The sequence below is a fragment of the Panthera onca genome, chromosome A2, assembly GCF_046562875.1.
Source record: "Panthera onca isolate mPanOnc1 chromosome A2, mPanOnc1 haplotype 2, whole genome shotgun sequence".
In the NCBI taxonomy this organism is placed as follows: domain Eukaryota; kingdom Metazoa; phylum Chordata; class Mammalia; order Carnivora; family Felidae; genus Panthera; species Panthera onca.
Window position 1 is genome coordinate 65,945,323 of NC_138340.1, and position 17,901 is coordinate 65,963,223.

The following is a 17,901-nucleotide window of genomic DNA, read 5'->3' on the forward strand; positions in this document are numbered from 1 at the left end:
CTGCTCTCACCTTCCAGGTCCCCGTCAAGTTCCTCCAGGGTTTTCTGGAACTGCCCGGTGATAAAGAGGTCTTCGTCCCCTCTGCAGGCTGTGGCAGCTTCCTCAGGTCTAGGGAAGACCAGAGAGAAAGGGAGGGCATTTATTTCTCTCATTACTGCTTTACTCTTTTCTGGAATGATCTGAGGAAGGCACAACGTGCGGCCAAGTTCACGCAGTTCTGTATCCATGGGGCTCTGGCGCCCTGGGAGCTGCTGGGACACAGACGGGGTGTGCGCGCGTGCGCGTGCGAGCGGTAGCGACAATTAACGGCAGGGGCGGCAAGGACAGGGATAACAGTTCCTGCCCTTGGACCTGCCTTCCACCCCCCCAAGACTGGAGAAAGCACCTACCAAGGAGGGATGCCCGCTGTCCCTCTGTGCCGTGTGCAGCCTGCACACGCGAGACCCCAGATGCAGGACTTTGGTGCAAATTATCGTATTATATAAACCTCACAAGCAATTTATAAGGCAGGTAGTGTTACCATAGCTGTCTACAGATAGGGAACCATGTGCCGAGAGACTAATGGACCCACCCAAGGTCACATGGGCTCCAAATCCCAGGGGGGTGGGGGCAGGGGGGAGAACTGGCCATGCCTGATGCCCAGAGGCACAATGTGGCCCCTGCCACCTGGACATCTGGGAAGATGTCAAGCCGCCCGCCGAGGGGAGCCGGATCTCGCCTTATTTGCGTCACTGGGACAATAGCATCCACGAGACAGCTACGGCCAAAACAATTTCAAAGCAGCTTTTGCAAGGGCCCTTGTCTCTGTGCTCGCCGCGCGGACCACAGAAACATGTTGACGGCAATTGTCTGTCTTCAGTGAGAGCTGAAGGTCTTTTCCGCTGATTGTGAAAATTGAGGACCAATTTCCTTCATTGCTAATCAGGCCCAGATAATGATGCCCGGGGTATGCTTTTTTGCATGATCCTCACTTACGTAGCAAAGTTTGTGTTCTGATAAACGAGTCTTTCTTTCTCGGTGACTGTGTCCTTTTGGGAGCCAGGAAGCAGCTTCCAGATTAGTCTCAGCTAATGTCCTCTGACAACCCAGACAAAAGGGGCCAGTTGGAGATGTGTGTGCATGTGGGCCAATTAATAAGGACCGTAAGGGGCACAAGGCTCTCTTTCTTACTGCTGCTGCTGGGGCTTTAATTGAATGCATTTTCTTTTTCTTTTTCTTTCTTTCCTTTTTTTTTTTTTTTTGAATGCATTTTCTTAAAGTGTGTTTTTCTCTTTCATGGAATGTGATGGTTTAAGTACATTTAATTTAAACAGTTGACAAAATACAAGGTACAGAAAAAAAAATGCAGAGTGATATGTAAAATAGTATTCAAAACTGAAACCAGCACTTTTTAAAATGCTTCCTGTTCATTTTGATGCTCAAAGCCTGGCTAAACAAAATTACATAGGTGCTTTTTCTTCAAAGTACTCGTGTTGACTTCAAAGTATGCTCAACCACACCTCTCTATGAGAACGGAATGATATTCATATGAATTAAAAACTAATTTAAAATAAAAATCCCAGGAATGCTATTCTGTACATGTTACACTAGAAACAAGTCACGGAAGCTGATGAAATGCAGTGGGGCGGAGACCCTCACACCCGTTGCTACTGGAAAGCCATTGGGAACACACATCAAGAAACAAAAACGTCGCTGTAACTTTGTAAGAAGTTCGGTTCCCTCGTCTCTGGTAGTTTGCCTTAAGGAAATGATCCTACAGCGAGAAAAATGTGAACACAACGTTGGTCGAATGTAGGTGAAGAGTTCCCACATACCCAGCCGTCAGGGTTTGCCTAAAGCACCACATGTTGATTTCAAAGGGCGTTAAAATCGGTCACTATGGTGAATGTGGATTCTCTGTGGAAACACAGATCAATGCTCAAGCCAGCACGTTGTGTGAAGAAATCAAGATACATACACAGAATGATTGTGATGATCTAAAAATAGCACATGCCCGCGGCGCCCAGGTGGCTGTTGGTTCAGCCTCCGATTCCTGATTTCGGCTCAGGTCATGATCTCATGGTGTGCGAGCTCCAGCCCTGCGTTGGGCTCTGTGCTGACAGCCTGGAGACTGCTTGGGATTCTCTCTGTCTTCTCTCTCTCCCCCTTCCCCGCTTGCACTCTTACTCTCTTAAAATAAACAATTAAAAAAATTAAAAAAAAATAGCACATCCCCATGGGCCAGGGAAGTAAAGTTTACTCAACCCACCAACCACTGTGACTTGTGGAAATGAATGAATTACAGTGAATATTTTATCCTTTTCTGTCTTGAATTATGCTCATTTGGGTACAAAAAGCAGCTTGAACGATGGGCAATGTTTTAGATGGCTAAATTTAAAATAATCCCTTTGGGCCCTTTTTGACCATGAACGAAAACTCTGTGTTTGCAAAGTAGATTACATTTTTGTTATACGGTGCACGATACTCATGGTACGTTGTGTTTATGTTTTATTTTACTATCATTGCTTTTTTTTTTTTTTCCTGAGAGAGAGCATAAGCAGGGGAGGGGGAGGAGGGGGAGAGAGACAGAGAGACAGAGAGACAGAGAATCCCAAGCAGGCTCCATGCTCAGTGTAGAACCCGATGTGGGGCTCGATCCCAGGACCCTGGGATCGTGACCTGAGCAGAAATCAAAGAGTCGGACGCTCAACCGACTGAGCACCCGGGTGCCCCTACAATTTGATTTTGTTATGAGTGTTTAACAATCCCAGTGAGTAGCTATTAGCCTGACGACCATACCGAGGTGGCCGAGATCAGGCCTGCGTGTGAGCTCGATTGTCTTCCTCCCGCCCAGGCTGGAGCCTGAACCGCCCGCCAAAAGCCATCGGGAGCCAAGCCCCAAGGTCGCAAGGTGTTCCCCGCCCCTCTGCAATCCAAGCCCCCTTGCTGAAGTGGGGGGACCCTGCTCTGAGTCCCATTGCCTCCCACCTGCTTCTGCTCTCCTGAGCCTGCGTCCCCAGCACCACACAGGCGTCCCCCAGATGCTGTCGCTCAGTCCCGGCTCTGCTGACCCAGCCCCATTCCACCTCTGCCCGCCTGGCACCTCACATGGTCCTCTGACCAGATCCTCCGGTGTGAGCCTGCTTCCTCGGGGCCCCGCCTGCCCATGGGGACTGAGTAGACATGGGACAGGAGCCACCGGCCTGGGAGGGAGGGTCTACCCATGGTCCTTGGCTGCTCTGTTCCCGAGGCTGCTGAACCTCTGGGGTCTCTAGGCAAGGGGAGAGGCGAGGTCTGGAGGTCACTTTGCTCATGCTGCTGGTTCCTTCCATAATGCAACACAGGGGGGTCCCTGTGCTCTGGGCCCTGAGCTCCTGGTGAACGGACTACCTGGCAAAAGCCAACACCAATGTCAAAGCATCTATTTTGCTTCCCAATGTAAAATTTCGCGAGGAAGAGACGTAGCAATATCCGCTTCTCCTTTCTCCCCCACCCCCATCTACTGGCCCCCAAAGGGTTAGTCAAGGATGGTAACTACTGCTCTGTCCCTGCAAAAACCAGTTCCAAGGGCCTCCTCCCAGGGTGGGGGGGAAGCCAGCAATCTGGGGGCTTAGCAGGAGAGTTCTAGACCGTGTCCCCGGAGTGGAGAGCCGGCCACAAGCGTCAGCGTATTTGTAGCTGAAAATAACTGTGCACAGGTGTCCCTCTCCTCGGCACCTTCCCGCCCCCCAGTCTTCAGCTGGGTTTCCTGACGGCAGTCTGTTTTGGCTAAAGACCAGGAAAATGAATCACAAGCAGTGCTGACACTTTTACCGGCTTGCACACGCTGAGCACCCATCACCAGCAGCGTTTTCTTGCACGGAGCGTGGATGCAGAGGTTTGCAGGCCACCGCTGCATCAACTCGAGGGACAAAGGGCGGAAAGGTGGGGGGCGAGGGCATCAGGGTGACAGACTCCCCCCCCCCCCCCCCCCCACCGACCCGGCTCGGCCTCGCCAGCTTCGGGTAAAACGACCAGCGGAGGCGATCAGGTCAGATCAGCCGGCGGAAAAACAGGTTTCGGTTTTTTGTTTTCATTTTAGAGGAGAAACAATAAAAGAGCACAGGCTGATTCTGGGCGATTCGGGCACATGTGAGGCCACGTCTCTTTTCGATGTGGCTAAAAGAGCTTCTGCAAGTAATGTATCCAATGGCAGAATTAAAAAAAAGAAGTCTATGGGGCGCCTGGGTGGCTTGGTCGGTTAAGCGTCCGACTTCGGCTCAGGTCACGATCTCGCGGTCGGTGGGTTCGAGCCCTACGTCCGGCTCTGTGCTGACGGCTCAGAGCCTGGAGCCTGTTTCAGATTCTGTGTCTCCCTCTCTCTGTGGCCCTCCCCCGTTCATGCTCTGTCTCTCTCTGTCTCAAAAATAAATAAACGTTAAAAAAAATTAAAAAAAAAAAAAAAAAGAAGTCTAAGAGGAAAAAAAAATGTCTCTTTCAAGCTGGGATTCAATTTGCTGACAAGCCAACGGACCTGTGCGTTTTCAAACAATTAAACTCCGTATGCTAAAGGCAGGAAGCTTGGGGCGCCTGGATGGCTCAGTCGATTAAGCGTCCGACTTAGGCTCAGGTCATGATCTCACGGTTTGTGAGTTCAAGCCCCGCATCGGGCTCTGTGCTGACAGCTCAGAGCCTGGAGCCTGCTTCCGATTCTGTGTCTCCCTCTCTCTCTGCCCCACCCCCGCTCATGCTCTGTCTCTCTCTCTCACTCTGTCCAAAATAAAGGCAGGAAGCTCGGGAAAACACACAGTTGATGACGGGCATGTGTGCTCAACTTCCCACCCTGCTGACCAGCGCGCCTGTGTTGACAAAGTTTCAGACTTCTAGCACCATGGTGTCCCCCAGGAATGGAAGAGGAGCTACGCACGTCACTTAAAATCTTGTGGTCAAAAAAAAAAAAAAAAATGATCGTCACATTAAACACCGTGGTAAGGAGACGAAGGGGAGATGAATTACTCTAAGTCCGCTTTTATGACACCCTCGTTAGTATGACTTGATTTAACCCAGTACTTAGTCCACACTGTCATCACCAGGAGGTACCCTCACGGAATTGATAGGAAACGCTCCTTTCTTCGCACCAAAGTCGGTGTCTCACCCACTGGGCAAGAGCTCCTGTTCGCAGCAGCAAAGTGTGGTTCCGAAATAGCTGGAGTGGTTTTTATTTCTTTTTTTAATGTTTATTTGCTTACTTTGAGACAAAGCAAGAAACTGTGAGAACGGGAGGGGCAGAGAGACAGAAGGATAGAGAGAATCCCAAGCAGGCTCCGTGCTGTCAACGCAGAACCTGACGTGGGGCTCGAACTCATGAACCGTGAGATCATGACCTGAGCTGAAATCAAGGGTCGGACTGAGCCACCCAGGCACCTCTGCACTGGCTTTTTAAAGTTTTTTTTTAAATTAAAAAAAAATATTAATGTTTGTTTATTTTTGAGAGACAGAGACAGAGCATGAGCGGGGGAGGGGCAGAGAGAGAGGGAGACACAGAATCCGAAGCAGGCTCCAGGTTCCGAGCTGTCAGCACAGAGCCCGACGTGGGGCTTGAACCCACAGACCGTGAGATCGTGACCTGAGCCAAAGTCGGACGCTCAACTGACCGAATCACCTAGGTGCCCCCCACGTGGAGTGGCTTTTAAATGCTCCTTTGCAAAAATGTAGTTACAAAGTGTCTGGGTTCTAGGAGGTATTCAGTGTTTCCAAGTGCTGTTGGGGGGGGCGGTCAGGAAATTCTAGGATTCCAGAAGGTGAGAGATGCTTCCAAGAACTCTGGGTGCGGAGTTCCTGTGGTCACAGAGTCCAGGGGCCCCAGGCTGGCAGCAGCCAGTGGAAAGACAGGACCCCACCCTGTCCATCCCCTCCACTGCCCCACACAACCTCAGTCCCGAGACCAGACCAGGCACACGTGCCTTACAGGGCCCAGTAGGGTCTCACTGTTAATGTCCTCATGCCCATTAAGTTGAGTGAGGCTAGATGGCCTTGGGGACAGCCAGGCAGAGAGCAGGGGATGAGGGGCGACAGGAGCCACGACAGGGAGGCTCCCGTGTCTTGAAGGAGCTGCGCCGTGTCTTTTGTGGCTCTAACCTCGCTTTCAGTGTCCTCCCATCACCAAGGGACACGGCCTGAAACCCACATGTCCAAGCTCTCATCTGCTACACTGCTGAGCTCATGTTCCCAAAAAGGAATTTCCAGTCCCACATGTTGATACTCAGATGGATACACTGTCTGAGGACAACAAGACTGCCTTTGGGACTCAAGGGTTTAGAAATAATACAAGTTCGTGGCGCCTGAGCGGCTCAGTCAGTTGCGTGTCTCCCGCTCAGGTCATGATCTCACAGTTCGTGAAGGCAAGCCCCACGTGAGCTCAGTGCTATCTATCAGGACAAAACCTGCTTTGGATCCTCTGTCCCCTTCTCTCTGCCCCTTCCCTGCCTGTGCGTGCGCTCTCTCTGTCAAAAATAAATTAAAAAAAAATAATAATAATAATACAAGTTCCATTGGGATGTCCCCCGGGTGGGTAGGAGGCAGAGTTCTCTCGGTTTTTCCCCTTTATCTATGTACAAATATGCATATGTACACATACATATGTACATATATCTACCACACATATACACATGTAGTTTCTTCCCAAAGATGCTATCTGGCTTAAAGAGGCAGATGATCAGAGCCTGACCCAGGGTGCAAGGGTTCCCCAACAAACCAAATTTCTTTTTTTCCTCAGGCAGCTGCAAACAATAACTTCAACAGGACGATAAGAATACCAGCTATCAGTTTGTGAAGGCTGCAAATATGTCAGGTGCCATTCTTACTTTTTCTTTTTTTAAGAGTGTTTATTTTTGAGAGCGAGCAAGCATGAAGGGGCAGAGAGAGAGAGAGAGACAGAGAATTCCAAGCAGGCTCTTCACTGTCAGTGTGGAGCCTGATGTGCGGCTCGAACTCACTAACTGCGAGATCGTGACTGGAGCCGAAACCAAGAGTCAGAGGCTTAACCGATGGAGCCCCGCCCAGGGCACCCCTGCGTGTACTAAAGAAATTGATGTGACAGCCAGTCACTGCCCCCAGGGGACAGACATGACCTCAGGCAGTCTGACCCTGGAAGGTGTTCCTTAAGTGTTAGGAATGTTGCCTCAGGCCACATACAAAGGGAAGATGACTCTGGGAGAAGCTGTTCAAGCAAATGTAGGTCCCCCGAGGTGTGACTCCTGTCCCAGGCAGAGCCGCTTGAGGCCATTCCCAGGGGTCCCCCAAATAAGGAGCGATTGTCATTTGTGTATGTGTTGATCCTGTGCTCCTGGGCTGGTTTCTTCCTCGAGGAACCTGTTTATCAGCTGCACTGAGTTTAGAGGAAACTGCTAGGAGTGCGAGGCCCACGTTTGCAATGAAAGATGGAAACGGGGTCCAACCGGGCCTGGACGGCCATGCAAGAAACACATTCTTTCTCATCTGCAGAAACTAGCTGTCAGAATTGTGCAGAGCAGAGCCAGGAGGCTGGCCGGACCCAGGGACCGGCAGCAGCCACGGAGAATAGGGGCACCGTGTCCTCGTAGGCCCACATTTCAGGGCCACATGACGAGAAGTGCTGACGGCTGAGTGCCAACCGGCACCAGGCCTGGGGTTGCCCTGCCCGGGCTCCCCTGGGGACTCAGGATGTCGGAAAACATCGTGCTGTTCCTTAGTGTTTCCCTCGATCGCTGTTGAACGTGGGTGTTCCGTTCCCGTCTGTCCAGGTGGCCGAGCTCAAGGTGGCTTGGTCAATGGCGGTGGGTGCCGTTCTCACATGACTGCAGCTTGACCCTGGGCTGCCCATCCCCCAGCCGAGGTTCCCATCTCGCCAAACTTGGCCACGGCCTGCTCTGGATCCCTGGAATCAGCCCGCTGCACCCTGGCTCCCCGGGCTCTGCAGACTTGACCTCTGACCCTGTGCCTGTGACCCCCACCCCCGGTCCAGCCCCACCCCATCTTTCCCCCTCCAGCCTTCCCTGCCTTTTTGCGGCTCAGGCTCTCAGCCCCGGGGGCTGCAGACAGGACCACAGAGCGCGGCCTCTGGAATGCATCGCGTCCATCCAGAGAGATGAATTCTGTCCGCGTCCACAGGACTGAAGTGAGTATTTGTAAGTGCTTTCACTGTGACCGCGTGGGCGGTGGAAGGCACAGATCAGCATTTAAAAGACAGGGTATTTTATCAGAGCGCTATTCTAGGGGCACTGGGATGCGGAACAGAGAGGGGGCATTTAAACCGGTTGCTTTCCTCCAGAATTTGTAAGAGACTTTCACGGTTCACGAAGGGGAGGCTAGAACGACTACCTGCATTTATCTGTGCGGAGGTATTTCTCCAGGGCTGTATCTCACAGGAAACACCCAAGGAACTACACGGACCTTCCCAAGCCAGAAAAATCAGCCAGCACAGAAGGAAGGGCCAAGGCCAGTGCACGTCGGGGAACCGGCCCCACCCGGCACGCACATGTTTAGTTTGGCTTGGCATGTCTGACTGGGTTGCCAACATTGAAAAGTTTGGAGACCTCACAGAAAAATCTACATTTCTGGGGGCCCCTGGGGGGCTCAGTTGGTCAAGTGTCTGACTCTTGGTTTTGGCTCAGGTCATGATCTCACGGTTCATGGGTTCGAGCCTCATGTCGGGCTCTGTGCTGACAGTGTGGGGGGCCTGCTTGGGATTCTCTCTCTCTCCCTCTCTGGCTGCCCCTCCCCTGCTTGTGCTCGGTCTCTCTCTCTCTCTCTCTCAAAAATAAATAAATGAACATGAAAAAAAGTTTTTTAAACATCTAGATTTCTGGCTTCTCTTCAAAGGCCGGCCACCCTGGGTCTGTGACCCCTCCGGGTAAGTTTGGAAGGAGGGTGCAAGGCTGCTTTCCTGAGAGAGAACTGAGCTTTCTGGGCTGTTCTCTGTGGGCGCCCTCACCCTCATTATCTGTCTGGCCCCTGCGGGCCTTTGAGTTTGCAACCCCAGTTTCACACCCCTCGGTGCTGCTTGCTTCTCAGTAACCCTGAACTTTACGGGAAAGCGTACATTTGGAGAGAAATATGGGACCGCCGTCTCGGGTTGGCCTCATCTGTCAGAGGAGAGAATTCCTGTCAAGCAAACTTTTTAAAGGGTTCCCAGACCCAGCACCGACGTGCCTCAGGCACAGGGGCAGAGGCAGCTCTCTGTCCGAAGACTCAACTCCCTCTGACACTATGGACCCACACAGTGTCCCTCTGACACTCTCTGACCCCACAGGCGGAAGGGCGCAGTCGCACCAGGCTGCTCTCCACCCCCACCCTTTAAAAAAAATTTTTTTTTTTAACATTTAGTCATTTTTGAGAAAAAGAGACAGAGCATGAGCAGGGGAGGGGCAGAGAGAGAGGGAGACACAGAACCCGAAGCAGGCTGCAGGCTCCAGGCTCCGAGCTGTCAGCACAGAACCCGATGTGGAGCTCGAACTCACGGACTATGAGATCATGACCGGAGCTGAAGTCTGACGCCCACCCAGGCGCCCCTCCCCACTCCCACCCTTGAGAGACACCAGCCTCCAGCTCAGACCCATGGCTACAGACTGGGGGCTCTGACGCCCTCCTCCGTAGGTTCAATCAACTTGCCAGGATGAGTCACAGAACTCAGAGAAACACCTAGGTTGGCCCGTTTATTAACGGATATAAGAAAGGATGTGAATCAGTAGCCAGAAGAAGAGAGGCATAAGGAGAAATACGATTTGGGGGCACAGAAATCCCACCCTTCCCCAGGCACCACTCCCCCCAACCTGTTCCCATCCCCTTCTACCTGTTCCCGTTCACCAAATCTGGAAGTTTTCCAACACCCTCCTTTTGATAGTTTCTGGAGGCTGCATTGCATAGTCATGATTGACTGAGTCACTAGCCAATGGCTGACCTTGCCTCCAGCCCCTCTCCCCTCCCCCCGGAAGGTCAGAGAGTGACTTTAGTCAATTAGTTGCCCCCACTGGCACCCTGCAAGCCCCCACCCCGCCCCGCCCCAGGGATGCTTTCCAAAAGGTACCATTAACATAACAAAAGACCTCTCTACTACACTTAAGAAATCCCAAGGGCTTTGGGAGCTGTAAGCCAGCAACTGTGGGTGTAGTAGACCAAATAGCTAGGAGAAATAGGACCAAACAGACATTTCCTCTGAATCACAGTAATGCACTAACGATGGTCATTCCATGAGAAGTCCTGGGGCAGAGAGGGGATCCCATGTCTGCGGCAGATAATGGAACAGCACAGACAGAGCTGAGGGGCTCAGAGGCTATCTACATCCTTAGGACACTGCCAGGCTGCTGGAAGCCCAGAGAAGAAAAGTGACCTGCCAGGAAAATTCACAGCGCCCCGTTTCCTGAACTAACCGTAGTGACTTTGACAATGCAACCACTTGAGAGCAAGGGAACACGTACTGTGCCACGCACACTGGGCATTTACAGGCTCAGGACACCTCTGAGTGGGAGGAGACACTATCTCCGCAAAGTCGTGCGGACTCTTGAAGGCCTGGCAACTCATCAGTGCTGGGGGCTCCCCTTTGGGTCTGTCAGAGCCCCCTCCCTCCCCACCGCCTACTCTCAAATTCCATGGCACCCCAGAGATAAGGGCAGAAAAACATCCCCTACTCCCTGCTGGGAGAAAGCATCAGGTTCTAAAGACTCCATGATTATCCCTGGCTGTGGCCAGGGGCAATGTTAACTCTCAAATTTGGACAGAAAGCAGCAATGCTTTGCATCAGGGGTCGATTCCGGCAAAGCAAAGGAGGGTTAACAACAGCATCCCTAGGGGCCAGAAGGAAAAATGTCTGATGAACTTCAGATGTAGAGCTCAGGGAACGCAATCTCCGTGCACACTCACAGAACACACCTGAGGATTACTGTAGAAAGAGATTTTTTTGTACATTAAATGGACTAAGAAGGAAACACCGTTATTGTTCTCTGCTCTCACAGATGCACACAGCACAGGCTAAGGTGCCTTGTGTGCAGGGGTGGCGGGGGGAAGGTGAGGGGGAAGAACAGAGCAAGGGCCGCATTCTAGTTTTCTGGCCAGTGAAATACACACTTGGCCTTGGAATTGTCCTTAAGTCTGACGAGCTACACGTTAAAACTATTAGAGAGTGTAATTAACAAATGGGAAAATGCTCGTGATACGTCCTTGGGCGAAAAATGAATCAAAATAAATTATTATTGACAATTACATTAACCAGATAAAGATCTGTGTGTTCGCATGAACTGGGCTGCACCAAAATGTGGCAAACACAAAGGCATTCGTTTCTTTTGGGGGTCGGCTTACGGGCTGATGTTCTTGGTCTCATTCTTGTTAATATTTCCATAACATCGTTTGTGTGGACTGGCTCTTAAGATTATCTAAAGGGTGAAAAAAACTGATGGGCCTTTCTGGGCAAGACTGAAGAGAATTAACCTGCCTTTCTGGGCAAGACTGAAGAAAACAAAGACAGTGGGTGCTGGGGTGGGGGGAGGGACATGGCAGGACCAAAAATCCAGCTATGAAAGGAACGGAACGCAGGGGGCAGGTGGTATACAAGGAAACCAGGGTAGAGCGAGGAGTCAGGGGAAAAAATAGATTTCCTCCTTCACATCACACCCGAAAATAAACCCAGGTTGTTGAGAAGCCCAGATACGAGAAAGCAACACTAAACTTTTATGAGAAATTCAGCTCATCTTTAGTCCTTCAGGGTGTGGGAAAGGGCTCTCAAATATGCAGAGGAATTTCCGCGTTCAGGGAAAAGGGGAGAAATCTGACATTATTAAAATTAAAAAGCAATTTTTATGCAACGAAGGAACACAGAGTTACAAGCAAACCACGGTCTTGAAGACTCTCCGTGGGTAGTCAAGAACTGATTTAACAGATTAAGAAGAAATGGATGAACGTTTAATTTTTTTTAACTTATTTACTTTTTTTAATGTTTACTTATCTTGGGAGAGAGAGTGAACAGGGCAGGGGCAGAGAGAGAGGGAGAGAGAGAATCCCAAGCAGGCTCCACACTGTCAGCACAGAGCCCGACCTGGAGCTTGCACTCACGAGGCGTGAGATCATGGCCTAGCTGAAACCAAGAGTTGGGGGCTTAACTGACTAAGCCACCCAGGCACCCCTGAATTTTTTTTTTTTAAAGTAACATCCCAGTTTTTTTTTTTTAAAGAACAGTCTATGAAAAGACAATTCCTACACTAATGCACACATCACAAGATGCTCATTCTTACTGATCAGAGAATTGTAAATTAAAAAGCACGTGAGGGGCGCCTGGGTGGCGCAGTCGGTTAAGCGTCCGACTTCAGCCAGGTCACGATCTCGCGGTCCGTGAGTTCGAGCCCCACGTCAGGCTCTGGGCTGATGGCTCAGAGCCTGGAGCCTGTTTCCGATTCTGTGTCTCCCTCTCTCTCTGACCCTCCCCCGTTCATGCTCTGTCTCTCTCTGTCCCAAAAATAAATTAAAAAAAAAAACGTTGAAAAAAAAAAATTAAAAAAAAAATAAATAAATAAAAAATAAAAAAAAAAAGCACGTGAAATGCCATTTGAACCCGTAGGACCGGCAAACGTCTGTTGATGGCATGGGCCAGTGCAGGTGAGGAGTGCCAGGCCATTAGAGACCACTGGAGGGTGTGTAAGCCAATCACGGTGGAGAACAATTGGCCAATAGTCCATGGTTGAAGATGACCTTTTCTGAACGTCTAGTAACTTCTCTTCTAGAAAGCTCTCTACGTGTAAACAGGAACATATGTATACCTGCCTCACTGTTTCCAGTGGGTGGAAAACCAGAAAGACCTCAGTGCCCATTAGTTAAGTTTAAAAGAAAAATAAGGAGTCCCCAGGTGGTTCAGTAGGTCGAGGTGTGCCTCCTGATTTTGGTTCAGGTCATGGGATCGAGCCCCGTGTCAGGCTCCATGCCCCCCACACCTCACTCGTGAGCTCTCTTTCCCTCTCTAACATAAAAAAAAAAAAAAAAAAATTTTTTTAATTAAAAAAAAGGAAAGTAAATGAACTAATAAGACATGTATCCTCATGGATCAATCTTTAAAACTTGATCGAAAAAAGGGCACTGAGGGGCGCCTGGGTGGCTCAGTCGGTTAAGCAGCTGACTTCGACTCAGGTCATGATCTCGCGGTCTGTGAGTTCAAGCCCCGCATCGGGCTCTGTGCTGACAGCTCAGAGCCTGGAGCCTGCTTCAGATTCTGTGTCTCCCTCTCTCTCTGACCCTCCCCCGTTCATGCTCTGTCTCTCTCTGTCTCAAAAATAAATAAACGTTAAAAAAAATTTTTTTTAAAAAAGAAAAGAAAAAAGGGAATGAGATTATGGTCCCATTTATATAAAAGGAAAAACAAACTAGCCCATCTTAGGTATTACAGTAAGACCTTGGTCTGCAAGCATAATTTATTCCCAGAACATGCTCGTCATCCAAAGCACTCGTACATCAAGGCTCATTTCAAGAACCATTGGCTCAGGCGTGACCACATTCGGCGTCACGTGCGACTTGTGTTGCAAGGCATCGCTCATTCATCAAGCCAAAATTGACTAGAAATATTTGTTTGTCGTGTGGAACCCTCGCAGAACGAGTTACTCGCAAGCCAAGGTTTTACCGTACTTCTAAACCCCTGCATGTCTAGAAAGAGCGTGAACACACGGCTGTGGATCACACCCCCAAATCAGGGAGTGGCAGCTGCCGAGGGCACCCGGCATGCATTTGTCGGGTCTCGACGACCCACAGACCTTCCTCCTCGAGTCCAGGATGGGCCCTCCCTCTCCAGCTGTCCCGTGACTCACCTCGAATGCCGTCGCCCAGAGCTGTTCCTCTCCCGCGTGGGGCTCTTCCGGGGACCCAGTTCTGGGGTCCCAGCCAGGTCCTGGTCGCTGCCGTCTTCCTGGTCCGTGGCCCACTTATCTTTGGATTTCACGCTGTCGTGCTGGGAATCCAGGGACACGATGTCTGACGGGGAGCTCACCACTCCTGAGTCTTCGGTTGTGTCCTCAGAGGCAAAACAGCTGCCGACAGACACGGTCTCCTCGGCCTCGGACGGCACCTGTGGGGCCCCGTCCGTGCCACGGGGACTGCCGGGCCCCAGGGGCAGGCTCACTGGACAAAACACGGCAAGGACACGTCAGCCGGCACGTCTCCCCACGGCCGAGCGCATGTTAACACCAACCTGCCTGACTCCCCTGGACGGTGGAATTCAGGGGGCTGGGAACACAGGAAGACCTGATCGAGCCTCACAGCTTCCTCCAGAAGCGCCTTATTACTCGGAGGGAGCCGTGTGCCTGTACGTGATCGAGAGCAAAACTTGCCCTCAAACGTCAGCACGTTCCGGATCAGCCTTTTGGCTTTTTACCCGCGCGTGTGACTGCGGGCAGATGCGTTTAAAAATTCCGACAAATGACACAGCGTTTGCCATGCTTTCCAGCCTGACCCTTGCTTTCGCTGAAGTTGTTCTGAAGTGAGTTCTTCCCCCAAGACCATCGTTTCCAGACATAAACAAAATGAGAAGTAAATAATACTGTGTGGGAGCTTCTGACAAACGTTCCACAGGAACATTCGGAATCCGCCCTACAGGGTCAAACTTCATGCCTCGTCGGCATCCGGCTCCCCCTTCATTTTTATCCAATTTGTTTCCTCCTCTTCGTTTTTTTACATGTGAGCAGGGAGCTCTGGTCCAAACAAGAGGGGATCCTGGAAGATTACCTCCAAGACCAATGAGAAGGAACCAGAACGCAAGTGGCTTTGGTTGGGGTTCTCTTGTTCCTGAGCACTAAGTGAGATTTACTGCAGCAGGAAGAACGAGAGGCAGAGATTTGCAACGATCAGAGCGAGGGTTACACTGAAATAGTAATGACGGGGAACACTGTAGCCATTTGGCACAACATCCAAGCAAGCCCTTCAGAGATACATAAGTATGGAAGTACAGCGAGCCTCCGGGTTCCCTAAGGTCACCGAACGCTCCATGCCTGCAGGACAGGAGGACACCACCCTGGAGCAGCTACACACCAGACGCGTTTACTTCGAATTTAATGTAGAAACAGATTTTAAACCTCAAGACATCCGATCTCAGCCCTGTTCCCGGCGGTCCAGGAAGCAAGGACCGTGCTGTGCTGCAGTTTCCGGGTGTCTTATTGTAAAACCGTTTCTCCAATACGTCGTTGCTGGATTGCTACAGTGAATTAAGGCCGTAGGGGTGCCCAGGGCTCACTGCACGTGATCATGAGCTGGAGTCCCGCGACGGCCTCACAGGGACATGCTTTTAACCGGACAGCAGACTTAGCAACGTAGAATTAATGAACCCGAAAGAGCGCCAAGGAGAGCATTCCTCAAGGGGCTGGCGTATTTGAGATCCCGAACAATGAAATAAACAAAAGAACAAAATTACATATAAAAAACAAAACAAAACAAAACAAAACACAGACATTTCACAACAGAGCTCGAAAGGAAAGACCAGAGCACAAAGGAGGAATTGTTTAGAGGCACAAATGCGCGAGGCGGTGTGTCCGAACTGAACGCAGCGAGCGCTGTTAACAATACCCGCCTTCTTTCAGTGTTTTTCCTCGGTGCCATCTGCTAATGTCAACTCGAGGTGTGTCTGCACAGGTGGAGTGGGGCTGGCTGGTCGGAGGGAGGTGTCAGCATGCAGCAGGATCCCAAACAGGTGGCTCGGTCCAGTCCCGGCCCCCCTCTTCCCACCCCAGGGGTCACCCGAGTGTGAAGTAACCCCAAAGAAGCCTTCGGGACCGCCTGCGGCTAGGGGGTCCTCCTGGCACACTCGTGTCCTGGACACTTGACTACATCCCTGGCGGACGGGGGACGCCAAGCCCTCCCCATCCCCTTTCTCTCCAGTTACGCGATCCAGAATGCTGGCCTGGGCTTGCTTTATACCCTACAGACGTTTGGGAGCAAAAAAAGCAAGTAGAAAGTCACTGCTCTAAACTGAGCCAACTGCAAACCTAAGTCGACAAGGTGTGAGGGGTCTATATTCGGCGTGTATGTGTGAAACCATTTTAACAATATACGGTAAAGACTGCCATTTCCGGAGCTCCCCTCCTGCCCGGGCAAGTCCCTTCTAATGGATCACCTTCCCAGGGCCAGAGTAACTGCATCCTTGAACCCACTGGACAGGTGTTCGGTGAGGGTCCACCCATGCGCTGCCCCCGGGGTTCAGGGAGCAGGTAAGGGCGGCCACACTGTCAGGAGGGTGGTCACCCAGGCACGGGAGGAACAAGTGCATAAAGGCCCAGGGACAAGGGACCCACCTCAGGGGACTGGCCAAGGAGAGATCAGCAAACAACTTCCTGAAACATTGCTGGGGGAGCCGTCAAAGCCGGCCCCGATCTGGAGATAGGAAGGAACATTCCTGCGAGGCTCCAACCTGGCTCGGTGTGGTTTTCATGTCTGTCTGCAGTCAACCCCGTCGGTCTGAGAATCTTTGCTTAGAATCGGACATCACCACCTCCCTCGCCCTGCCCCAGCTTCGAGTCTCCTCTGGGCTGGTTCCTACTGTTAGCTCTGTGAGCTGTAACATGTTTTGGCCATTTCTGAGTAAGATAATGGTGCAGGAGAATTTTTTTTTTTTCTTTATCGATTCTAAACAGAAGCCCAAAACATAGAAGAAAAGCTTGGAGCGGCCTTGGCTGTTATTTATGGGGCCGTCTAGATCCTTCTGTGCGCCCCTCACCTCCCTCACTTAGCCCCTGATTCCATGAAGCCACTGGTCCTGGGGACCCCAACTTGAAATCCAGAGACAGCCCAAGAAGGGCTGGGTTAAGAGCCTGAATCCCACATCCAGGTCCAAGTTCTACTCCAAACTTGGAACAGCCTTTCCCCCTTTCTGTAAAATAAGCATGTGGGTTCTGAGGAGCTCTAAAATCCCTTCTAGGTACAGAGTACTACTGTTCTCTGAAATTCCAAATTTAAATGTAAGATGCAAACGTTCTTTGGACCGTTGACCAGTGACTAGGAATTGTAAAAGGGATGCGTCATTGTCTACGTCCTTTCTGCTGTCTTCCATCGGCCCTAAAAGTATAGCTCGTGATTTTTGAGCTAATTAATTTGCTAGCAAGTCTGCTCTTCTCTCAAGGCGTGAACAACCTTTTTGACCTAAAAAGTTACCACTGCAAGATTTTTGCAAATGTGAAAACCACACTTAATTTGTCTTTAGCAGAAGCCTAATATAAATTCTTGATTAAATTCTCTTCCAAATGAATGGCCATAGAGCCTGAGTAAGGAATACTAACCCCTTCACTGTCATCCACCTAAATTTTATAATCCTGTGGTTCAAATGCCCTTCTGTCTCAATGAGAGCTTCCAGAAATTTCTCTAGCTAAGGTGTAAAGAAGAAAATGCTAACTTACGGCTTCCAGTTCCTCAAGGTGAACACCATCATGTTCCATTAAGTACCCACGTCATTGCGTTTTTCATTTACAAAGTCACCAAAAAAATTTCAAACACTAAACATAAGGATCTTCCAAGGACTCTTGTAATGGATTCAGTTTTGAGTGATTTTATTGAATGTAAGTGCAAGGTCTTGTACCCTAAATCGTGCTCTCTTGCTAGTCATGACTAAGGGAGATTCCCCAAAGGTCACTTTCACCACATTGATGTGGACCAGAGACAATGTCTCACAGAAAGGGTTCTTCTTCCCCTCTCACTGGTGCCTATGATTTCCGCACACTATTGATAGCCAATAACCGATGCTCATCTTTCATCCCAACTACTTTGGTTTAATTCCTTATGTTCTAAGAACTGAGAAAAAAAGGGAAGAAACAGGGGAGATACTGGAAAAGTGCTCTTGAATCAGTAGTGCAAACTGACACGTGTTTGCCGATAGTTTCTGTCATATACATCCGCAAATAATTTTGAACCACCACGTCCCCCTAACATTTTTCACTGACACGAGAAAATTTCCAT

General features: G+C 50.4%; 1 protein-coding gene across 7 annotated transcripts in view; it reads right to left on the reverse strand.

Annotated features, from left to right (window-relative positions):
- Window positions 1–17,901, reverse strand: part of COBL (cordon-bleu WH2 repeat protein) — a 270,241-nt gene that overhangs the window by 12,077 nt on the left and 240,263 nt on the right. For all 7 annotated transcript variants that reach the window (XM_060632143.3, XM_060632144.3, XM_060632145.3 and 4 more), the window contains 2 exons: window positions 13,776–14,085; window positions 11–108 (listed from right to left, as the gene is read on the reverse strand). In XM_060632143.3, coding sequence (XP_060488126.3) covers window positions 11–108; window positions 13,776–14,085 — 408 coding nt within the window. The remainder of the gene's footprint in view (window positions 1–10; window positions 109–13,775; window positions 14,086–17,901) is intronic.